The sequence below is a fragment of the Synchiropus splendidus genome, unplaced genomic scaffold, assembly GCF_027744825.2.
Source record: "Synchiropus splendidus isolate RoL2022-P1 unplaced genomic scaffold, RoL_Sspl_1.0 HiC_scaffold_61, whole genome shotgun sequence".
Classification (NCBI taxonomy): domain Eukaryota; kingdom Metazoa; phylum Chordata; class Actinopteri; order Syngnathiformes; family Callionymidae; genus Synchiropus; species Synchiropus splendidus.
Window position 1 is genome coordinate 93,643 of NW_026527095.1, and position 23,858 is coordinate 117,500.

At 58.3% G+C, this 23,858-nt stretch overlaps 2 protein-coding genes across 4 annotated transcripts in view; both read left to right on the plus strand.

Moving 5' to 3' along the window:
- Positions 1-26: 26 nt before the first annotated feature.
- On the plus strand, positions 27-10,288 carry rbbp6 (retinoblastoma binding protein 6). Of its 3 annotated transcripts, none has more exons than XM_053853042.1 (20): positions 27-1,106; positions 2,375-2,474; positions 2,563-2,602; positions 3,817-3,858; positions 3,977-4,065; positions 4,136-4,232; positions 4,304-4,452; positions 4,520-4,692; positions 4,774-4,877; positions 4,949-5,328; positions 5,405-5,462; positions 5,546-5,606; positions 5,682-5,736; positions 5,793-6,116; positions 6,443-6,538; positions 6,614-8,096; positions 8,170-8,717; positions 8,789-8,865; positions 8,947-9,049; positions 9,115-10,288. In XM_053853042.1, exons 1-20 carry the CDS (start codon positions 941-943, stop codon positions 10,031-10,033), a joined length of 5,064 nt encoding a protein of 1,687 aa, XP_053709017.1. In that variant the 5' UTR covers positions 27-940; the 3' UTR covers positions 10,034-10,288. The 3 variants fall into 3 exon arrangements, with proteins under 3 accessions (XP_053709017.1, XP_053709019.1, XP_053709018.1); XM_053853044.1 differs by having other exon boundaries at positions 9,118-10,288; XM_053853043.1 differs by having other exon boundaries at positions 5,796-6,116.
- Positions 10,289-12,444: 2,156 nt separating this feature from the next.
- The window catches only part of LOC128752050 (voltage-dependent T-type calcium channel subunit alpha-1H-like), a gene marked incomplete at its 3' end in the record, with an annotated part of 11,961 nt that continues 547 nt past the window's right edge, over positions 12,445-23,858 (plus strand). Inside the window, exons 1-7 of the mRNA XM_053853095.1 lie at positions 12,445-12,730; positions 14,703-14,952; positions 21,048-21,142; positions 21,778-21,911; positions 22,120-22,217; positions 22,983-23,142; positions 23,807-23,858. The exon at positions 23,807-23,858 is cut by the window's right edge and continues 246 nt beyond it. Of these exons, the coding sequence (XP_053709070.1) occupies positions 12,524-12,730; positions 14,703-14,952; positions 21,048-21,142; positions 21,778-21,911; positions 22,120-22,217; positions 22,983-23,142; positions 23,807-23,858 (996 nt within the window). The remainder of the gene's footprint in view (positions 12,731-14,702; positions 14,953-21,047; positions 21,143-21,777; positions 21,912-22,119; positions 22,218-22,982; positions 23,143-23,806) is intronic.

Sequence of the window (23,858 nt, forward strand, 5' to 3'; positions counted from 1 at the left end):
TCAGTCAAATTCCAGGGTCTGATTACCAAATGACACCTAATTTCAGTCTTTAGAATTTTCGTTGTTGTTTTTTTTTCGATAGAAGAGTTTGTTTATGTCACACGCCGCCATCTTTTGTTGTTGTTTTTTTTTTTTGCTGTGCCGTAGTCGAGCTCTCGCGCTTCCGCTCCGAGTCGGTCCACTTCCGCCTGACGCCATTTTGATGAAACAGCGAGCCGACCGTCGTCGAGCGGGACTCTCCGGACAAGACGCGGATTTGGACCTTTAATCTTGCCTCGTTTGGGAGTACCGCTGCACTGGCGTGGAGTTCTGCGTGTTTTTGGTCGAGTTTGGGCTGCAGACGCCCGCGAGCTTGTCAGCTGGCCTTTAGCAACATTAGCTTCATCTGCTGCGTGGTTCGCGAGCTCGCGCTCCCCGTTTGGTTACTTTTTGGGGGTGTGTGTCGAGGTCCGACTGTGAGGTGTTTCACACGACCCCGCGGACCCTTTGTCGGTCTGCTTTGTGGACGCTTGGAGGACTGAACCCTTGAAGGACTGGCGGCGGCCCGCTGCTAGCTGCTAGCGGCGCCGGGGCCGGCGCCCCCCGCCCCTCTCGGACGGTTCCCCTCAGATTAACCCGTTCTCGGTGCTCCATTTGGACTGTGCTGGATTTGAAGCGAGCCCGTTTACCGGACTGAAGGACTCCCCGCCGGGCGCATGGCGCCGACACCCGGCCGCCGGGCCTCCCGCCTCCATATTCTGAGCTAAAACCCACAGACTCACCCGGAGCGGCACTTTTCTCAGCTAGTCTTTGTGTCTAAAGCGCCGTCATGGTTTGCTGATTAAACTCCAGATTTAGCTTCTGTGTTCAGTGTTGACGCTGTTGATTTCCTTCACCCCGCAGGGCCTGTTGTTTGTTTCCCCACTGTGCTTGAATGACGTGACTGCTTAGGCTTGTAAACATGTCGTGTGTTCATTATAAGTTCTCCTCCAAACTGGACTACAACACCGTCACTTTCGACGGTCTGCACATCACACTGAGCGACCTGAAGAGGCAGATCATGTCCAGGGAGAAGCTCAAGGCCACAGACTGTGACCTGCAGATCACCAACGCGCAGACGCGGGAAGGTAAGCGCAGCTGACCGTCACGTGGTTCCCACCGAGGCCCTGAGTGGCCGTGTCATGCTGACCATGGTGGAGTCGAGGACTTGCTGTTCCCACAGAGCAGGATCAAGTGCACTTGGCTCCAGTGGTCTGGTGCCCTCTGAACACTGGGGCTCACCTCTGAATCCCGATGAACCTCCTCAGCTCTGCTGCTGCTGCCCGGCTCAGTGGATCAGACTGCTGTTACTCTGGTCCACCTATGGCAGAATAGACAGCAGCGTTGCCTTGACCTTGGGTCCAGACACCTCACTGTGGACACTGGTTTGCGACAGCCCATGTTGTGTGTTTGACTTAGTTTGGCTGAAGTCAAACTCCGTTATTAGGATTAACATGAGGTTTGCTGCTGTGACTTTTTCTGTCTCTGAACTCCCTTCATTTCTCTCAACATGGGGAGTGTCTCGTGTAGACCCCGGGTGCCTCCCCTGTCCCCTGAGCTGACAGTGTGGGCTTGTATAACCATCCAGAGCACTCTCATTTAAGGCTTGGTGAAGTGTGTCAGAAGATATGTAGCCACTGAAACATTGCAGTAGTTTAAGTCAACAATATCAGTAGTTAATAATGAAATGGTGAATGTGCCGCTGCACTGTGCTTATGATCATTAACTAGTTATTATTGCTCTGTTGGACTGCACAGTTACACCTTGGTTCTTGCCTGGATGGAGTTTGTGGCAATAAACTCGTTTTCATGCACATGTATTGAAAGCTTTATGTGATTCCCCTTCCCCAGTTGAATCTGGCTTAAATGACCATATATATATACACACAGACACACACACACCGTGCTATTGTCAAGTAAGGTAAAGCTGTTTAGTTTTTATCTCTCTCACTGCCTTGCTTCATATTAGAAGTGGTGATAGATGGTGCCTGACTTGCACATGCTTGATTCTCGACTAGGACTCAGACTCCATTGGCCAGAAATAACTTTCAATTCAAGATTAAGTTCTTGCTTATGCTTGTGTTAATGACCATGTTTTTGAGTGGCTTCTCTGATGAGCGTCTGCAGGGTTCGCTGCTCACTGTAACAAAGGATGAGCTCAAGCATTTGCGTAAATATTTTCCCCGATGCTCCAACTTACATCAGGTGTTGGAAAAAGTCCCCTTGTGTTGGTTGACTGAGGTTGTGGTCGTCCCCCTCTCCACTGTGCTGGCGAGAACTCGGCTGAATCCTGGTTTAGTTTGAGCTGTTGGCCGAGCGCCGTGGTGCGGTCCGTCTAAGGTTTTCTGTCTCCACAGAGTACACCGATGATGAAGCTCACATTCCGAAGCACTCGTCCGTGATCGTCCGCCGGACTCCCATCGGTGGAGTCAAGCCCGCTGGCAGGACGTTCATTGTGTAAGTGCAGTTTCCCGTGTGGCGGTGATCCCATCATGTGGCCTTGGCTGCTGGAGACTGACGGCTTGTTTCTCCTGCCTGTTTGCAGAGATCGTTCTGACACAGCTGTGGCTGGATCGTCCAGACCCGTATGTAAAACAAACCCCCAACCGACACACACTCTTCCTCCTCACATCACTCTCTCTCTCTCGCTCGCTCGCTCCTCTCTCTGGCTTCCGTCAGCTTATAAGCGTCGTGTCAACTATGACGGAGTTGTGCATTCTGACTTCACTGTGTTCGCCTCATCCCTGTTGAGAACCTTGTTACTGTGTGTTATGAGCAGAGCCACGATCACGACATGAATCTCTGTTGTTTGTACTGGCAGATTGAATGTTTCTGGTTGAGCAACACGCCGGTTGACTGTAAAGACTGTATTTCACATTGAAAAGAGTTGTGTTGCCTGCTGTAGGTTGGGCAAATGTATTCAAGCTACAGATGGTATTTTTTCTTCATCATACTGTCACTTTGATTTTCTGTGAAATTAATGTGCTCCCAAACGTTAAGCTGGCCTAATAACTGTGATTCACCACGACCTCATTCTGGATATGAAAAGAGCTGATGATCAATTGAGGGCTACCTGGTAACCTGTGGAAAAACAAATGTCATTTCCTGTTGTACAACTTTGTCATGATGTTTAATCTGCTCTGGACTGCACGTTTAATTTGGAGTGGTCTAATCCTGCTCAGTGTTGAAGTCCTCAGAAGAGTGTCAGGAGTTTCTGGGTCACAGACGCGTGTTTGTCCCGGAGGCGTCTGGCGGTTGCTGCAGTGACGAGTTTGCTGGTGTGTCCTGTACGCTGTACGCTGCAGAACCTGTCAATAAAGATGTTCGGCGGTTCGGTGTCAGAACCGCTCTCACCACATCCATGTGTGTTCCCTCGCAGCTTTCCTCGGACACGCGTCTCACGCCCGACCCAGCAGAGTCTGGCCCCTCCTTCTCACCTTTTCTTCCCTTAGACTTGTTTGTAACTCTCTGCAGCAGACTGTAAACGGTCTGTTTGTGACGAGATCTTCCCTGAAGAACCAGTCAATACATCAGCACACAAGCTCATGGACGTGAAACAGTTCTGCTCACAAGCCTCCAAGTCGAACGTTGGAAGGCTTGGCTTTAGTGGATCAGACGAGGACCTTCAACATGTAAATACCTCAAGTTGAGCCTGGTCTCCGCCTTCCGTGTTGGTCGGCGTGCTAACTTACCAAACCCAAATGAGCGAGTGCGGCGGACTCTGAGGGACTTGGATGCAGACGAGGACTGGCTGAGCTCTTTGTTTACCCGTTTAATGTCTATTCTGATTCTCCTGCAGACCGATTCTTCTCCCTCTCTGACACTCGCCCAACTGTCCAAGGTAACGCTTTTAGCCTCCGCCCCTGTTTCCCGAACCTCTCCAGCAGTTGCTCAGCTGTGCCCTTGTGTCGGTCTGGACGTCCAGACTCTTCTGATCTTTGCGGTGTGTTTCCATTTAGACGGCCAACCTGGTGGACGCTAACGCCTCTGAGGAGGACAAGATCAAGGCGATGATGTCCCAGTCCAACCAGGAATATGACCCCATTCAGTCAGTAAACCTGGATAATCCTGTGGCAGGGGTTGAGGTGAACGCTAGAGTGACATCTTTGCCTCTGCAGTTACTCCAAGAAGGCGCTTGGCCCCCCGCCTCCTAACTACACCTGCTATCGCTGCGGGAAGTCTGGGCACTACATTCGCTTGTGCCCCCTGTCCATGGTAACCAGCCAAACCTTCAGAGGAAGCCAGTCTTGGTCGCATGTGTGCTAACGACTCTGTGTTCTGTTCAGACCCAGTTGCAAGACAAAGGTGTGGAAGGGCCCAAACCTGTCAGGACCAGCAAGGGGATTCCACAGAGCTTCATGGTGAGGGCGGAGCCGGGTACCAAGGGAGCCATGTTGACCAGCACTGGAGAATACGCCATCCCTGCGATAGACGCGTACGTGCCTGGAGCGCTCGCTGGAAGAGCCGAGCTGTTGCTGACGCGGTTTCTGATTCACCCCCAGCGAGGCGTACGCCCAGGGAAAGAAGGAACGCCCCCCGTTCGTCCCTCACGAGCAGTCGTCCTCTGAGGACGACACCGACCCCATCCCCGATGAACTTCTGTGTCCCATCTGCAACGACCTCATGACCGACGCCGTTGTGATTCCCTGCTGTGGAAACAGTTACTGCGATGACTGTGAGTTTCCAGTTTCTGGGTGGTGGGCTTTCACGGCCTGAACGGTGGCGTGACGCCCGTCTCTTCCCAATGTGCTCTCAGGCATCAGAACTGCTCTGCTGGATTCAGAGGAGCACGTCTGCTTCACATGCAAACAGAGCGAGGTGTCGCCCGACAACCTCATCGCCAACAAGTTCCTGCGACAGGTAAAGTCGCGTGCAGCGCCACGGTGTTTCCTTGCTGGCGCACTAGTAACCCGGTTCTTCTTCTTCGCCAGGCGGTCAACAACTTCAAGAACGAGACTGGGTACACCAAACGGTGCAGGAAGCCGGTCCAGCAGATTACTGCCCCGCCCCCCCCACGTGTTCTTCTGGCCAGGTCCCTGAACTCTCGGCAGCAGGACCCACTGAAGGTCCACATGCCTCAGCCCGCACCAGCAGCTCCTCCCACTGCTCCCGCCACGGCGCCCCCTGCCGAACCCCTCTCTGCTGCAAACGTGGATCAAGGCCCCCCCACACCTCCGACTCCACCTGCACCTCCGACGCCGTCGCCTCCACCTGCAGACGAGGAGGAGGGCCAGGTGGTATCGCCGACGCCTCCCCCTGTCAGTCTCTCCCCGCGACGCTCCAACAGCCACAGGGAGCCGCCTCCGCCTGGGTGAGTCCACAGGCCTAATCTCGCCTTTAGCTTGCAGTGGTGGTGGTATCTAATGCAGTGTGGTTTGACCTGGCAGCGAGTCGGACCCGGAGCCGACCGCAGACTCCTCTGCCCCGTCGGACAGCAGATCGCAGGTGAGTTGAGAAACACAACGTGAGTGTGTTGTAGAACTGCTTCTTGGATTCCACAGACGTGAGCAAGTCTTCTGCTCCTCCAGGGCTACGGTGTGTCCGTTCTCAGCCACCAGCCTGCGCACTCGCGGCCGTCCCAACAGCCAGGTGAGTGACTCCACCCCGTGTGGTGATTGGTGTTCTCTGGTGCGCCCTCCTGACCGACCGCATGTTCCCCCACAGGAGCCCACTCCCGACATCATCAGGCCCACAGGGGGAGCAGCAGACACTGGGACAGGTGAGCTTTGAATCTCAGGGCGTAGCCCCTCGCCATTTTGACCGTCTTGTCTGCAGCAGGTCTTACAGGAGCAGAGAGCAGCCACCCACCAACCTACTCGCTGGGCCGCCTCAGATGCCAGCACCCCCCATCTACTCGGCGCCGTCCCTCTACCAGCCGCCCCCGCAGCCTTATGCCATGTACCCGGCCGGGCCCGGCCTCCTTCCGCCTCCGGCCATGGGCTACCAGCCCCAGCCCATATACGCGCCTGGACCTCCGGGACTCAACCCCCCCTGGGTTTCCGCGGGTGCCCAGCCCCCCTTGCTCCCCTTGCCCCCCGCTCTCTCGCAGCCCCCCCTCTCGAAAGAAGACTTCTACAGACGTCACCACCGGCCGGACAAGTGAGTTGATTCCCATGACTTCAAGCCTGTGTCGTCTTGGTTGGTGGCGCTGTCCTAAACTGGTCTCACGGGAGGGTTGACTGTCAAAGGGTTTTATTCATAAGGAAGGCACACAAGTGCGTCTTTTCCTCATGAATTAAGTTGACAGATTTGATCCACGCTGGGAGGGTTGCAGCCGTGACATGGAAGCTCTCATCCTGCGTCAGGAAGAAGGGTGGGCTGCATGGGTACATCAGTGTGCTGTGTCCACGTTTCAAATGGGTTCTGACTGGCCACTAGTGGGCGCTCTCTGGTTCTGTTGACCTGGAGTTTCGATGTTTTCACAGAGCTGCGTCAAAACTGGACGAATTTACCCGAGACTTCCACAAAGAGCTGATGAAGTACAGAAACCCACCCAAGAGGAGACGGCCGTCGTACTCGAGGTGAGTTGGGAGGCCCTCGCACCGTGTGTCGTCCATTGTTCTCTCCGCGTGACTCTGCTTGAATGTGCCTCACAGGTCGCGCTCATACAGTCGCTCGCCCTTCAGGCGGTCCTACTCTCGCTCCAGATCCAAGTCCAGATCCAGGTCTTACTCATATTCCCCGAGCCGGTCCCGCTCTCGCTCTCGCTCCCGTGGGAGGGCGTACCCGTCATCCCCGTATTCCCGACGCAACGGCCGCAGCTACGGACGCTCACGCTCCAGGTCGCGCTCCAGGTCCTACGGCATCCGCCGCTCTGGATCCCCCCGCAGTCCGCCCCCCTCCAGAGGAGGTGCCTGGGAGGCGCCCGAGGGACCCGTCCTGTACAGGTCCAGAACGCGATCTCGCTCTCCCGGAGGCTTCAGGGGTCACAGCCCTGGAGGCAGGAAGCTCCCTCCTCGGGACTTTGCACCCTTTGACTACAAGAGTCTGAGTCCCGGCAGCCAGGAGAGCGAGAGCTACCGGCAGCGGGAGAGGGAGTACCGCGAGTGGTACAATGCCTACTATAAAGACTTGGACCAGCATCACCCCGCCTTCCATCGGGTGCACAGCAGCCGGGACCGGGAGAGAGAGCGGCCCTCCCCCTCGGATCGGGATTACTCCCCGCAAGGTCGGGGTAGACGAGGCAGAGAGGAGAGGGGCGGACTCCTCCCTCTGCCCCCGACGCACCATCAACCCCCGCCCGCCTCTTCGTCCTCATCAGGAGCCAAGACCACCTCTAAGGTCCTGAAGACCAAGCGAGTGAAGAAGAAGAGAGCCGGGGAAGAGTATGAGATGTCTCAGCAGTCGGAGGAGCAGGGCTACGACTCGCCCACCAGCGAACCCGGGACGCTCTCCAAGTCCCCCGCCGCACACGCCAAACCCCCTGCGGGCTCCACAGCCAAGGCGCCGTCGGCAAAGAGCGTTCCGGTGAAGCCCACGCCCAAAACCAAGAAGGAGAAGGTCACGAAGGTTAAAGCCAAGGTGAAAACAGACGCCAGCAAGGTGAAGAATGAGAAGGTGAAGAAGAAACCCACTGACTCTGTGGCGACTAAGAAGAAGGAGCCTGCGTCCGCCACTGCCGCCAAGCCCGTCAAGACCTCTGCCAAGGTCAAGCAGGATGAAGCCACCAAGCCAAACACCCCCAAGAAGGCCAAGTCTAAGAATCCTCCTGTCAAAAGCAGCCGGCCAAAGACTCCGCCTCCCCCTCCCTACGACCCGTCGCCGCCCCACCTCGGTGACAGACACAGCCATGAAGTCCGGCGAAGAGACGGGCCCCCGAGCGGCGGCTTTGCCATTCACCGGACTCTGTCTCCGGTGGAGAGTCGAAGGAGGCCGGGTGAGGAGAGCCGCTCTCTGCTCGGGACGCCGCCCAGGAAGCTGAGGAGGCTGGACGACGTCATGCCCCGCCCCCACTCCTCTCATCTGCCGCCCATCCACAGAGTTCTGCCGCCGTCGGACAGACCTGCTCCCGTTTCTGTGAGCCGTGACATCCGAGGAGACTCGGATCGAGGCTCCATCCGCCCTCTGATGGACCTCCAGGTGAGACTTGTGGGCCGCTCCACCTCCGACCGCTCTGCTGATCACCTTTGAACGTCTTCTGTCTACTCTACAGGTCAAGCCCATGAGCTACGGTACGGAGAGGTCATCCCACACTCACCTGGAAGACCTTCGCCCCTCCAATTCATCCGAGAGCACGTCGAGGAAAGAACCAGCTGCACTTTCTGAGAGGTCGTTTGGTCGAGACAGACCAGGCAGTGCCAGCGACCGGGAGTCAGACCGCAGCTCAGGAGCCGATCGAGGGCGAGACAGAGTGTCTGCCACTGACAGGGACAGAGAGCGGGACCGGGGTTCTGGTCCCACGAAGGCTCCTGCAGACCGGGAGCGGGAGAAGGAACGGGAGCGTGAAAAGGAGCGGGAGAAGGAACGGGAGCGTGAAAAGGAGCGGGAGAAGGAGCGAGAAAAGGAGCGGCAGCGAGAGGCCGAGGCGGAGCGCTCGGCGAGGGCCGACAAAAAGACGGCCAGTGCAGGAGGACGCTCGGTCTGTGTGGATAAGTTGACCATTGCTGAAAAGTCTGCCGTCACCAAGAGAGTCGGGAACCATCCGGAGAAACCCAGCGTGTCCTCCAAGGACCGAGCGGAGAGGACGACCAAGTCCGACAGGTGAGCGGCCCAGACGTGGGTCTCTGGCCGAGGCTCTTGTTACAGTGAGTCATGACTGTCGTCCTCCTCAGGAGCGTGTCCAAGGACCGGGGCGAGAGGAGCAACACTTCGGGAGACAAGCCTGCTGCTGCTGCTGCGCGCAAAGAGGGTAACTGCAGGCGGAGTCTCTTGGTCTCCCTCGATCAACAACCCCAACTGAGATTTTTGTCTCAACTTTGATGAACCGCAGATCAGACTCGCACTGCTGCCTGCAAAGATGCAGAGAAACCAGCGAGGAGCAAACCTCGGATCAACCGGAAGCCTCTGTCCAGCTTTGCCTCCTCGTCCTCCAGGTCAGTACAGCTGTCTCCTTCCCACGTCGCTTCCTTCATCTGACATTTGTCCTCCTCACCGGCAGCAGATCGACCGAGGCCAAGTCGGAGTCAGACAGGGACCAGAAACCGCTGTCCAGACCCGCAGCCCAGCCCCTCCCTGCTCTGCCCAGCCCAGGAGGCGCCGGTGGCAGGAGCGTCAGTCCGCCACAGAGTCCAGCTACAGACCTGCCCCCGATTCAGGCGCCGCCTCGCTCCAAGTGGGAGACGGAGGACGACGAGGCGCAGGAGAACGGCGTGCGCGAGGATAAGGAGCCGTCTCCGCTGCCACCGAAGAGCCGGGCCAGGGAGGTCCAGCCGGAAGGTCCACGAACCGTGAAGAGCGAGGTGGCCAAAGAGAAGAAGGCCAGAGGCCCCTGGGAGGAGGACAAGGGCAGCCGGACCACGACCGCCGCCGACAAGCCCACAAAGGTCAAGCTGGTGAGAACCGCAGGGAAACCGGCGGTCCGAGAGCCGGGCCGTTCCCGGGCCGCAAAGGAGGACGAGGAGCGCTCCGCGGGGAGGGCGCCCGAGGAGGGTCGACCCTCAAAGGAAGAGCCGCCACGCTCGGGCACAGGAGGGCCCCGGGAAGAGGTGAAAGCCCCAGTCAAGGAGGAGCGAGTGGAGCCCAGGCGACAGCGCCTCAGCTCCGACCTGGGCCGCGAAACCGACGAGGCCGCCTTTGTCCCCGACTACAGCGAGGGGGAGGGGTCTGAGGCGGAGAGGGGCGGCAGCAGCCCCTCTGCCAGCCAGGGCTCCTGCAGCCCCGACCCCAGCAACTCCACCGGCGCCGCCGCTGCGGCGGCAGAGAAGAAGAAGAAGAAGAAGAAACATAAGAAACACAAGAAGCATAAGAAGCACAAGAAGCACGGCGACAAAGATGGCGAGCACAAGGGACACAAACACAAGAAGAACAAACACAAGAAGAGCAAGGACGACGAGGGGATGAGCGAGGACGCGTCGTGAGCTGGGCCGCTCGGCCCGTGAGCACTCAGGGACGAGGCTCCGGCAGAACCTCCACGCGGAGATGAACTGACCAGGCAGTAATTTATTTGAGTTTGTGGAAGAGTCGCTGTTCGTTGCTGCTGCTAACCGCCAATGTTTGTTTTCCTTTTATAATAAACGATGGAACATCACTGACGCCTGAGTGCCTGTGTGGTGGGCCAGCAGGGGGCGCTCGCTCGTGGGGGGTCAAAGTGAAATACACTAGGAGGATCACCGCCGGTCACGTGACAGAGCAGATGCAGTTGCACGAGCTCACCGCTAGAGGCCGCTGCGGAGGCGACGCAACTGTTCTCCCCCACCCCCCGGTGTGTGTGTGCGCGCGCGCGCGTCGGGACTGGGAGAACTGGGCTCAGCAGATGTGGAACAGCGACTTCCTTAATGGACCGAGCAGAGATTAGAGCAGATTAATGTATTGTTTTAACCCGACGTCAGATTATCATCCCACCACTGATGATCGCGTGTGTGTGCACGAGACAGCAGACTGGCACAGGTCCGCTCTGGCTCAGGAGTCCTCCAGGGACCAGCAAGTGACCGCACCCCCTCCGCTCTCTCTCTCGCTGCTTCACTCTCCTCATCGCCACGACCATCTCCACTGGGCGGGGGGTGAAGAGCCTGTTCTTCATCTGGGTCTTCTTGCCTTGACAGACGTGACATCATTTCCTGTCACCAAGGCCAGAGGTTGCTAAGCAACATGACTCGAGTGAACACAGAAGCTTCTACGGCGTTTCTGCTCATCCAAGGACAAATGTTCGGTGGAGCAGATAAGAGTCAGAGTCGATGTGGGAGCATCAGAGTCACAGTCAAGGAGGGGAGAGTCAAGAGTCAGAGTCACAGTGGAGGAAGGGAGAGTCAAGAGTTGAGCAACAAAATGTCGAGTGACAAAGAGTCACAGTCAAGAAAAAGAGGGAGACCACTGGAGCGTCAGAGTCCAGCCGAAGGGAGTGGGTTCTGGAAGGTCCAGCAGCAGTGGCAGACACACACTGAGGCACAGCACGTGTCCAAGTGGAACAGTTGGGACTCAGGATCTGTGAGAAAACTGACACTTGTGAAGGCGACACCTCTGTGTGTGAGAGAGTGTTGGACAGGAACCAGGTCAAGTCAACTCCGGGGCCGGCTCAGTGTCACTCTGCCAAATGATGCCCTCCGGTTGTTGCCATGGCGATCCCAACGACCGATCAGGAGTATTGATCCGTGATCAAACAGCTGTGTGTGTGTGTGCTGCTCAAACTCAATTCCTCCTCATTTGTGATGTTATGCGATGGTCACCATGGTAACACGCCCGGGGGAGCACCGCACACACCGATAATAAGGTTTGGCCTAGATTCTGAGAGTGTGTGTGTGTGTTTCACTGACTAATGTAAAGCAGCGTGGCAACACACCGCAGTGACAGAGCTCCGGTGAAAAATGCATGAAATGAGCCGTCGAGCAGAAAGAGTCTTGCTGGAGTCACACGAGAAGCTCGGAGTGAGGAGGGGAGAAGAGCGCGGGGGGCGGGGGGGGGGGGGGGGGGGGGGGAAGAGCGGCACACACGCACTTGTCTCTCCCAGAGGTTGTGTGTCCTGCACTGTAAACATTGTTCTTGAGATTCAGATGGATGGCATCCACCAGTGTGTGTGTGTGTGTGTGTGTGTAGCCGGTTCATCTCTCTTTGTGAGGACATTTGGCTTGGGGCCTGAATTTGAGGGTGAAGACTCTCAAGATCTCTGGGTTCCTCTTTGTGTTTTGGGGGCGGGGCCCACTTTCGACTTCCACTGCCCAGTTCCCTCACCCCCCCCCCCCCCCCCCCCCCCCCGCACAGAGACAGCATGAGCAGCTCCCGCGGGCCGCGCGCTCAGACCTACTTTAGTCTGAGCGTGAAGTTCCGTCATGGGGCGCGGGGACCCCCCCCCCACCCGGTGGGGTCCCGGGAGACGCGGGAAAGACGAGCCGTTATTTATAGCTCCTCCTGCCGCTGCTCCGCCGTCAGTCCTCAAATATTATGAAAACACTGACCCGGAAATGTGCGAACGCAGGGTCCCAGCGCGCCAGGACCTCCGGGTCCGACGCCAGTGACGTCACCGCGCGCGCTGAGCTCGCGCGGCCCGGACACTTGCGCCGTGTTGATCGACGCAGCTTTGTTTTCCCAGTGCACCTGAGTCGTCTGTCGAGTTTGTGTTTGCCGACGTGATCTCCCGGTCTGGACCGTGGACGCGGCTCAATTCTTTCCATCTGCAGCGCAACTTCCGACGCTCTCCTTCACAAACGCGAAAAAGCTCGCGCTCTGCCAACTGAAACCATTTCCTCTTTCCTTCTTCACGCTCGCTCACGCACGCGTCTCGCCTCGCAGCTCATGTCGCGTGGTGATGACGCAATGCGGCGCCAGGCGCCCGAAGTTCAACATGGCGTGACCGTTGAAAATGGCACGATATTCTGCGGCCGACATGGTGAAATGTTCTGACGTCACGGCGTGACATGAAGTCACGTGACGCCAACCGGTCCGTGAGCGAAGAAGTCCCTGGATTGGGTGAGGAATTTCGAGTCAAGGTGGAGTCACTCCGGGAGAGTTGCAGTCCAGACTCGCGCTTGACTCGACCGAGTCCACCTCCTCAACTCCAACACTGTTGCCGGCAGTCGCCATGTTGGGGTTTCCCAGGACAAAACACGCGAAACGGAGGTTCGGTGAGTTCAAATCCCGCCCCGTACCAACTTATTAAAGGTTCGGCCGGTGAAGTTGACAGCAGTTGGTGTTCATGGTGATGCTTTCCGCGCTGCTTCCTGTTGGTTCGCTCTTATTCTGAAGGAGCTTTCCGGGCTCCCCGCCCGCCTCGCCGCTGCCTTGACGGAGCTCGCTCAACTCCCTGACTCCGCACTCAGAGCGCGACCGGCGGCTGCGGAGGACGCTCGAGCGCCGAGGAGCGGCAAACTTTCGGGCAAACTTCTGCGCGACGCTCGCTCCGTCTCTCGTTTGCACCTCATCCTCGAGGGACCTCGGATACCGGAGGAGGAGCGGCCGCCGTCAGATGGCGCTCCGGCGGGAGCGGCGCTCAGGGAGCACCGCGGAGCCCGAGTGAGGCGCGAGGCTGCCGGATGGACGCTGCTGCCCGGTGAGTCTCCCGCTCTGTCCGCTGATGTCCTCACCTGGCCCCATGGTGGAGGCGAGCCCTGAAGGGGTCACGCGGCGCCCGTCACTCGCCGTGTGAGCTGAGCACTTCAGCAGCCTCAGTGGCGTGCTAATTGGTTTGGGCTCAGTTTTGTGTGTGATGCTCCTCATCAAGTGGCGTGATTGATGGCGAGGACGCCACTCGGAAGCGACTGGTCAGCAGAAAAGCGCTTCCCTTTTTTCTCTTTTGACCCATGGATCTGCTCTCCTTCTGGTCACCTTCGCCGGAGTGAGAGCAAGGCGGGCCCCGGCCCCGCGCGTCCAACTTTCCCAGGCTCCTGCACTTATGTGACAAGGAGACCACTGTCCTGCTCAGGTGAAATCCCCGGGACAATCTCGCCGTGGAGCGACCTCCTGAGCCCTGTTCTCCTGCAGCTGCTGTGGATTAGGAGCCTGAGCAGCCGCGGCTGATGTCATTGCACGACTGAGGGATAACAAAGGGCTCTAAGCGCCTCCTGATGGCTGCGGCGGCCGTGCACCTTTGCTGACATCTCTGAGCTCAGCTTCATGTCGATTGATGTTTCCGGCGCCGCGGCTCAGAGGGATTTAGCTTCCTCAGCCTGAAGGTTGAGCGTGCGCCGCTGCGAGCTCGGCCTTGGACGCGCTGCCAGAAACCCGTCCCGCTCTGAAGACGGGAACCAGTCGGTCCAGCCGGGTTTGGTCGCTGCGGTCGCCGCGGTGATGAGTGGGCTTGGGGACACCTGTGGGGTTTCATGATGGAGCTAGGCATCGCAGGCTCTACGTGGAGCTAGCTTGAATGTTGCATCACCTCAAAGCCGCCGTGGAAATCTTGAAGCTAAAGTACATCAATCCAGAGTTTTCTAGTGCGAAAAGCCCCAACTGGATGGCGTGAGCGAGTCGTCCGTTCGAGACTGAATGAAGTGCAAACATTTGTTCTTCTTTTTATCAGAAGGACCACTTCCTTTCTCATCTGCAGGTCCAGAGAAGCTGAACAGATAGTTAGCGCTCAGCCACCGCCGGTTAGACGTATGCGCCGGCTAGCTTTAGCCTTAGCTTGGTTACTAGCGTCAACTGTGCAATTGAACGATTTGATCATGGCTCCTCCTCGACTTCTGGTGTTGAGATTCTCAGTGACGCCCCCTGGTGACGTCACCAGATAGCGGTGAGAGAAGAGTATGAGATCCAAAATGCGATCCAAAAACGTTTTGGATCAATGGAATACGCCAACAAAAACCAAGTTGGTGTTTGGTCCTGTGGCTGAATCTCTCGGTTGCTTCTGTCTGGACCAGGCTCGAGTGAGAATAGCTTTCGTGGATGTTGTTCTCTTCTTTCGTCACTTTGGGAACTGAACTCGGCTGGAACGCCGCTCCACACTTCCGGCAACGCCGCATTATTTTAGCGGTAACTGGGACCTGCTAGTCTGAGTGACGCCCCCTGCTGGACTGGCCTCTGGTCTAGTCTTAGTCTGGTGGGGCTGCGCCCCCTGTGGAGCAGCGCTTCAGCCCCCTAACCAGGCCCGCCTCCCCCCAGGTTCCCAGCACGGCCATGAGGGGCATCCAGGAGCCAGAGCTGCGCGAGCACCCGCCCGGACCCTGGCCCGACCAAGGCACCGAGGAGGAGGAGGAGGAGGAGGAAGAGGGGGTGCACGTGTCGGTGGATGGGGAGGAGGAGGAGGAGGCGGAGGGGACGCTGCCGTACCCCTCGCTGGCTCCAGTGGTTCTGTTGGCTCTGACCCAAACCAGCCCGCCTCGCTCCTGGTGCCTGCGAGCCGTGTGCCACCCATATCCTTCACTGTTTGTCTTTCAGCTCGGCTCAGGCTCTCGTGTTTGCTGTGTTTGCTGTGTGTGTGTGTGTGTGTGCGCGCGCGCGTGCGTGATGCTGGTCCCCACAAGTCGAATTCATTCCAACAGTTTGGTTCAGGCGAGCCATGTGTTTTGGATGGTTGGGTTTCGGCCGGGGGAAGGGAGGTCCCCACAAGGAGGGAGAGACGAGAGAGAGCGTGTGTGCGGGTGAGAGAGCTCAGGTATTTCCTAGGACCCATTAGTCACAGGGAAGGATGGGCAGCATTGGAGGTTTCCATGGTGACGAGGGCTGCTGAATCTCCCAGGTTACAGTGGCCTGTCGCCTCCATTGTTCCTCAGACAGCAGAAGGAGTCACACGTGGCCAGACTCGTCTTTCACTCTCTGACTCGTGGTTCTGGCCGCCAGCTCTCAGTGAGATCCGCCGGCGCTGAATGATTCCAACCGGTTAAGCGTGACCCGCCACGCTGCCTGGACTCTGTCGCCGGGAATCTCCCGCGGCGGAAGCACCTGGTTGCCTGGCAACAGTGGAGCCCGCATGGCCCAGTTACTTCCCTCACACTTGGTCCCCAGACTCGACTTCTCCGGAACTCCAGCCAGTGGCAAAGGACGGCGTTGGACGGGGCGCTGATGTGATCCCAGTTGGGGAGGCACGTCGGCGACTCTCTCAGCTGATGCGTTGACAGCGAGGTGCTTACGTAACACAGGGCACTGTTCCTTCACTGTTCCGTCTCCGTGCTGACGGCGTGAAGGCTTTCATGTCAGTGTGACGGCACATGCGGAGGTGTGTGAGGGAAACACACACACGCGGCACATGACTTATTCAGGAGCGCATGAAAGATTTAAAGCTTTTCCTTTTGTTTAAAGATGAGAAAAGCTGACGCCGTCACTTGTGCGAGTGTCTCCCGCTGCCCCCCCCCCCACCTCTCCAGTCTCCCCCACCGGACCAGGTCATGGAAGCCCCTTCCTGTGTGACCCCCCTCGAGGTCCCTGTCCTCCGTTTCAGCGTCCAGTCGGTCCCTCAGGCCGAGTCTTGTCAGGTCACAACCTGCTCTCTCTTGTCCTCATTGAAGGCTAATGATAATGCTGTTAGCCTCAGGCTGTGTGGACCGATGTCCACCTCAGACCCACCGTGAGCAGCACGGGCTCGTCTGGGACTCGTGTCCCGAGTCCGACTGCAGGGTTGTCGACCTGTGAGGGACTGGACAGGCGTGGGCCGAGGTGACCCGTGAGTGTCGGGTGGCCGGCGAGCGCAGGCGGCTCCACCAGTCAGGCGCCAGTCTTCTGTGGCTTGTCTGCAAAGCTGGAAAGAAGGGGCCGTGTTTTTGGTCAAGACGTGACGTCACTGTGGCGCTGCCTCTGACGCCATCCCGATGATGGCGCCACGCTCCGAGGTGTCAGCCGTTCACAACTGTCTGAGAACAAGAGCGCGGCGTGGTGACAGCTGTCGGTCGAGGTGGCCTGGGCCGCGTGGACCCGCCTGCTCGGAGGCGGCGCCTCGGCTCTGGAACCTTCCAGACCCGGCGCCAGACACGCCAGCCACAGGCCTGGCTACTGTGGCAGCAGGAAACAAGAGTGGCGCTGTGCCGAGCCTCTTTGGCTCCACGACCCTGTGATGAGTGTGAAGGTTTGACTCCTGTCCTGACGTCACCAACAAACATGGCCGAGCAAGATCCGCTGAAGCAAGTGGGGCTTCGTCCGTGGAAACCCTTCTGTGTGATTGGTTCTCTCACCCTTCACTCTGTCACGCCTGAGGTCTCTGCTTCAGGTGGCCTCACTGTGACCGCGTTGTGGGCCTCCAGTTGGACTGGCGCCGCTCCTGACGTCCATCAACCAAGCGCCTCGCTGCAGGTGTCCAGTCCATCTGAGTCTCTCTGATCCAATTACATCTCAGCCTCATGTCCCCCCCGCGGGAGCGTTAATTGCCTCCCTTTCCTAACGTGTCGTAATAGGCGGCGGCGCTGCTGCTGATGTGCCGGACGGAAGCTCCCGTCCTATTAGCATGATCCTAGCATGTGTTCCCGTGGTTACGGGCTGTCGCTCCCTTCAGGGTCTGACGAGGCGCTGAGGGAACTGCCCCGCACCGCTGGGCTCTGCGTGCGAGGAGTCCGGAGGCGGCTCCCGCGGGGCGCACCCTGCTGGCGGGGCAGGGGAACTGCAGCGCTCTACGGGTGACTCGGGCCGAAGGACCCCTCAGACTGCACAGGACTCGGGTGGAAAGTGACAGCAGCGATGGCTGAGGCCACACTGGGGCAGGGGAGCAGCTGTGTGGGACTCGGACCGGATCAGGAGGCGTGGAGCGTCATCTCCACACTGGCCTCACGGTGGCCAGCGGCTCCACGTGTGGCGCAGCTCTGACCACGCTCCGATGACCTGGTGACGCGCCGACGCCCGTGTTGGAGCGACGGAGCCTTCACCACTCGCTCCTTCTCTCCTCCTCGTGCTTCGCCTCTCGCTGCTGCTTGTCTCATCGTTTCTCTTCACTTCTGCTTCACATCTTTTCCTCTTCGCCTTTCATCCTCCTCATCACATGACCTCATTGTTTTTGCTTCTGATCTCATTTCTGCGTCTGTTTCTCCTTTCATCTCTCGCTCCTACTTCGGCTCACCATCTTCTCACTCCTTGTTTTCATCATCTCATAATTTCATCTGCTCACTGTGTCGCCGCTTGGCGTTCTTCTTCCTGACTTGCTCAGAGAGGCGGAGCAGTGGAAAGTCGAGCGCCCACTTCTGACTCCTCTTCCTCCCTTTTGCCTTCTTCTCCATCAACATCTTCCTCCTCCTCGTCTCTCATCTCATGTTTGTGTTGAGGAATCATTTTCGATCCATTTGAGTCGAGCGGTTTTCACGGCTGATGCTCAATTGAACGGAACTCCCGTTTCAATCCTTGACATCAGATTCATCTGGAGTTTGCATCTGCTGCAGCGTTTGATCAGAAGATCCTTGTGAGTCTTGAGGTGACCGAGTCACTTCCTCCTCAGCCGTCCTGGAATCACCTGAGTCCACGCTGCTGTGGTGACCTCCAGCCAGCCTGAGACCATCCAGTCTCACCGCTGCTGCTGCTCTGCAGGTGAAGCCCCAGGGCCACTCCGGGCTGGGGCCCCCGCTGGGCTGCGGTAGAAGGTTGCTGCTGTGGGAAGTCTGGACCACGTGAGGATCTCGGTGTGGTCCCTCCTGAAGGAATCGCCCTGAAGAGTCCCACAACTCCGGCCGAGTCCAACCGGCTGTGCGTGTCAGCAGCTCCTCGTCCTGGTGTGGAGCCTCCGCCCGGTGCTGGCCCTGGTCTGTCCTGGTTGGAGCTTCAGAGCTCAGTTTCACTCTCCCCCTGGTCTGGGTGGAGGTCCTGCTGTGATGTGTTTGTCGTGCATGTTTGGCGCCAGCGGCCACGGCGCCCTCAGGAGGACGTGGCAGGCACCTGGCTGCAGCTGTGCTCAGCAGAGCTTTGTCTCAACTCCAGAGCGCCATCTGTCCCCGGACCCGACGACCCGCCCGCCTCGCTCGGGTCCAGATGGCCAGCGCTGATCTTTTGCAGCTGAGGAGCGGCTGAAAAGCGCCGCTGACCTTATTCCTGTCCCGGTCAGGATCACAGCCCTGGGATCTGATGCGATTGCTCATGTCTGCCTGACCTTTACTACCTGTGTCAGTGCTGGTGGGTGGGGGGAGGGGGGAGTCATTGGAGGGAGGCCATGTTGCTGCGCTCATCAGGTCCTGACCTCTGTGGGCGGAGTCTGGGGTTCCAGGGGCCTTCGAGGTGAGCAGGAAGTGATGCGGCGAGTAATTGGGCCCAGAGAGAGCGAGAGAGAGAGGCGCCGCCGCCGCCGCTCAGTGCCGGATGAGGCAGGAAGTTGACGCACGCCTTGGCTCCGCCCCCCGGATCACCACCCGTCCGCACCGCCAAGTGCTTCACCAGCGCAGATGCAAGTGGAAGCCGGTTCCCACGGTGAGATGGGGGTTCCCATGGCAACCGGAGCAAAGGGAGTAGACTGGATTACCCCCCCACCCTCTGCCTCGTGTCTCAAGGGTGATGAAGGATTGTGCTCTCATTAATTTCTGTGCCCTCTGGAGAGCAGAGTGTCCGTCAGAGGGGAGCGCGCGGGCACACACACACACACACAGGCGTCCTTGGCTCGCAGACTCACACACTCCTGTCAGCCATTCAGCACTTTCCTTCCTGTTCCAGCCTCAGACTTTTTCACCTTTCAGCATCCAGCGTTCACCTTTGAGTTGTGCTGACACACACAGGTTTGTCTCGCCGTCCTTGTGGGGACCTCTCATCGCCCTTTCCCCAGGCTCCTCCCCTAAACACACGGCTCACCTGAACCAGTTACAATCACCCTCAAATTGAGAGTTCAAACGCCCAAATAACTGGATCTCAGTTTGGTCCAGGTCAGCCATGTGTTCAGGGAGAGAGGCTGGGGAAAGGGTGATGAGAGGTCCCCACAAGGACGGCGCGACAGACGTGTGTTTGTGTGTGTGTTCCTTCTTTTGTCTTCACCTTTTCTCTTCTTGTTTCCCACCTGAGAGTTAGCTACTTGACTCTGGCAGCCAGTAATAAACACACACACACACAGACCTCCGAAGCCTTTGTGTTGAGGATATTGTGGAGTGGCTCCAGGTTTTATTGAGGACTTAATGAAAGTTGTTTTCCAGGCTCCAGCCTCGACACCCTGCGCTCGCTTTGTTGCTTCAGAGACCACGGCGTTTTCACTCTCACTCCGCGGCTCCAACAGTGCAACGCTGCTGCTCCTCTGTGGACACAGTCCCAGGCTGCTGAGGCATCGAGAGGCAGGGTCAGCGAGGGCAGTGAAGAGGAGAGTGAAGCCGCCGCTCAGTGACGGGGGCCGCGCAAGCTGACCAGTCCACACTGGGAGTCACAAACACGGCGCCCAGCTCCGGCCCCTGAACCCCGACCGGGACGACAGCGGGCTCTGCCGGGCTCCGGTGGTGTGTGGGGCCCCTTCATGCTGTGGCCAGTCCAACTCTCTGAGGCCCCTTCAGCTGCGACTGGGCTCCTCTGACTCCTGCAAGAGTGTCCCTGGCTCTGTCGGAGCTCGGGTCACTTATGTCAGACACCTGAGCGGCGACACGAAGGAGCCGACCCCAACAGGAGGGAGGAGGAGAACCAGGGTGTCAGTGGGGCAGATCCCAGCTGGCCCTGCTGCCAGGTCATGTGACTTGCGGTTTGGGGCGGCGCTCGCTGCGTGGTCCTCCGCGGCTGCGCGTCACCACCGCAGGCTTCTTCTCTGGACCCCATCTTCCCTGGAGGTGGCTCCTGAGCTCTTCACTGTCACCTGCACGTTCCCGTTATTTTGGTGGAACCAAATCCTGGATCCGTGTTTTGGCCTGGAGTGGATTTCCTCTGGTGAGGACCAGAGTCCAGAGGCGTGGTGCTGCGGTGGGGGGCGGGGCTTGGTCTGTGCCCGCCTCCAGAGGCGTGAGGCTGCAGTGGAGTACAGTGGTTTCGGGGCGCTGACGTCACCTCCAGCAGCTCCTGGTCTGAGCCTCCTTTCCTTTGAAAGTCAGTCGAGTGTGAAGCCAGGTGAATTATCTTGCTCTGCTGAGCCAGACCGACCTCATGCTTCAGTCATGTGCCAGCGTGGCCTCCCTCCCCGGGCTGGCTCCTGCGGCAGCAGGGCTCTTCCCCTCTGCTCCGGTTCTTCAGTCCTGAGTGAGGTCCAGAGCCCCACCACAGCCCCAGGGCTTTGACCCGGGTCCAGGCGAGGACTCGTGTCAGGACCTGAGCGGTCCGTCCACGCTGGACACGTCTCCAGGCCGTCGGCAGCGTGGTGTGTGTGGAGCCCTGTGGAGCACGTGGAGTCTTGCTGATGTGGTGTGAAGTTGGTCGTCGTCATGTTCTGTCCACCTGTCAATCATTCTCTGGGTTTCCCGCTTGGCTGTGGTCCGTCGCCGCCTCGTGGATCTGTGTGTCGTCCAGGTGACTCTGCTCCTGTCAGGTCAGAGTCCCAGCAGTAGGTGTGGGTCTGGTTCAGAGTCGAACCGTGGAGTGGTGCTGCTGACGTGTGTGAAAGCCTTTTGTGATGGATGCTGACCCGTGATGACCCTTGACCCTGCCGCACATGGTTCGAGCGAGTGAGCATCCTGGCCATCCTGCTCAACTGCGTGACCCTGGGCATGTTCCAGCCGTGTGGCCACACCCCCTACCTGCTGCAGGTACACACACACCCACACACCCACCCACCTCTGTCTTTGTGGGGACCCCAGACTCCTCCCCTAAACACACGGCTAACCTCAAGTTTGAGCTCTCAAATTGACACTTAACTTTGTGAGGTCCTGAGACGCTGTCCCCACAAGCATAGCTAAACCAGATACACACACACACACACTCTGTCTCTCCATAGTAATCTAAAATGACTAATTATGTTGAGCTCTGACACGTTATCGTCGAGGGGATGAAAAGTTTTTGCTTTAATTCTTTCCTTTTAATCTGTGTACACTAATCCTCTGTGTGTTCGTGTGTGTGTCTGTGCGCGCGTGTGTGTCTCTGTGTGTGTGTGTGTCTGTGTGTGTGTGTGTCTGTCTGTGTCTGTGTGTGTGTGTCTGTGTGTGTCTGTGTGTGTCTGTGTGTGTGTGTCTGTGTGTGTGTGTCTGTGTGTGTGTGTGTCTGTGTGTGTCTGTGTGTGTGTGTGTCTGTGTGTGTCTGTGTGTGTGTGTGTCTGTGTGTGTCTGTGTGTGTGTGTCTGTGTGTGTCTGTGTCTGTCTGTGTGTCTGTGTGTGTGTCTGTGTGTGTCTGTGTGTATCCGTGTGTGTGTCTGTGTGTGTATCCGTGTGTGTGTCTGCGTGCGAAGGCGCTGGATGACGGGATCTTTGTTTTCTTTGCCGGCGAGATGCTGGTGAAGATGGTGGCTCTCGGGGTGATAGGTCAGAGCGGTTACCTTGGCGACACGTGGAACCGACTGGACTTCTTCATTGTGTTAGTGGGGTGAGTGTCTCATGCCGCTGACATTAAACATGAGCCAAGTGTGTGTGTGTGTGTGTTGTGCCACGCTGAGACGCTTGTTTAATGCCACTGAAATGTCAGGCGCGTGCGGGACGTCTCTGCGGAATATGACCATGGCGTCCCGGGAAACGGGTGGTTAGCAGGCGGCGGCAGAGGCCAGTGACACGGCTGTGACCTTGTGTCTTCGCAGGATGCTGGAGTACTCGCTGGACGGACACAACGTCAGCCTGTCGGCCATCCGCACCGTCCGGGTCCTGCGCCCGCTCAGGGCCATCAACAGAGTCCCCAGTGAGTGGAACCCACCATGAGAGGGCGCCAGTGTGCCTCAGCGCCCGTGTGGGCTCTGACCCGCCGCCAGGACCTGCTCTCCCGGTGCCCGGCCCAGACCCGGCCACATGCTGCCGCCCGCCGCTAAGTGCTTCTTCCATAATTGGTGGAGCTTGGATGGCGCCAGATGTGGACGACCTCATTAGTCAAAGTGGGAACAAGGGGAGGTGTCGGTGGCGCGGTGTCACGAGTCCGGCTCATCATCCCGAACAGCTGCGGGCGAGGATAATCGCCACTGACACGCCGCCGCATCGGTGACCTTGCTGGAGCCGGCGACCGTGAGCCAGCGGTGCTGGAGCTCCGCCTCCACGCACCGCTGTTCCCCTGCGCGGCCATGGTTCAGGCGCCGCGTCCCAGACCAGCTCCGTTAGCCGCAGGGGTTTAACCGACTCTTCACTCCTCCACTGACACAGGTCAGAGGTCAGGCAGGAGCGAGAGCTGCCGGGGGGCTGGGACAGAGACACCTGCAGGTGAAGCAGGAAGTGCTGACCGCTGTGTGTCTCTGCATGTGAGGAGCAAGTCTTGACCAGCCTCCTTCTTGTGAGGACACTGTGGCCGGTCCTCACAAGGTTTAGAGGGTAAAAACCTCACTATAACTGGGCACAACACTCTGGTTCAGGAGCGGCTGGGGAAAGGGTGATGGCCAGGAGGGGTCCTCACACGGGGTGAGACAGTCACACGTGTGTGTGTGTGTGTGTGCGTGTGCGTGTGTGCGTGCGCCGGCAGGTATGCGCATCCTGGTGACGCTGCTCCTCGACACGCTGCCCATGCTGGGGAACGTGCTGGCGCTGTGCTTCTTCGTCTTCTTCATCTTCGGCATCGTGGGCGTGCAGCTGTGGGCGGGGCTTCTGAGGAACCGCTGCTTCATGAGCGACGACGTCAAGACGTGAGTAGCTCCCGTCAGCGTGAGGTGTTCAGCCAGCTCCAATAGTTCACTTCAAATAGCAGCTCTTCTACTTGCTGTTCGCCCCATTGTGGATGTAGCGCTGTCAGACGCGATGTAGTCCGGAAATTGTGCTGATTTATATTCAATTCGGGATGAATTTTTGTTGTGCAGCGTAGCCGTTGTTGTGCGCTGCGATCGTATCAGTTGTGCACAGTTGCGCGCGCGCACGCAGCTTGGAGGGAGCATTGGTCCCCACAGGTCCAAACCTCACTTTGAGGATGAAGACTGTAAAATACCTGGGTTCCAGTCTGGTTCAGGTTCCAGGTTCCGGTGAGCCATGTGTTTAGGAGGGTTAGGTTCAGGCCGGGGAAAGGGTGATGGCCAGGAGAAAGCTCACCATGTCCCCACTGGGACAGCAGTCCAGACGTGTGTGTGTGAGACCACGGGCTGAGAGGCAGCTGGCACTGGAGCCCAGCGGATCTTAGCTCAACTGATGGAGCAGCGTCTCAGGTGCTCAGGCGAGCGCCGTGACCTTTGACCTTTGCCGCTCCGCATCAGCAGCACCAACAGGGAGTCGCGCCACCAGAGCATGAGTTGGCGTGATGACTCCTCAGGGGGCGGAGCCAAGGCGACCCCGCCCACCCGCCTCTGTCTCCCTCAGCAGGTACAACGTGTCCTTCCTGAGCGGCTACTACCGACCCGACGGCACCGACGGA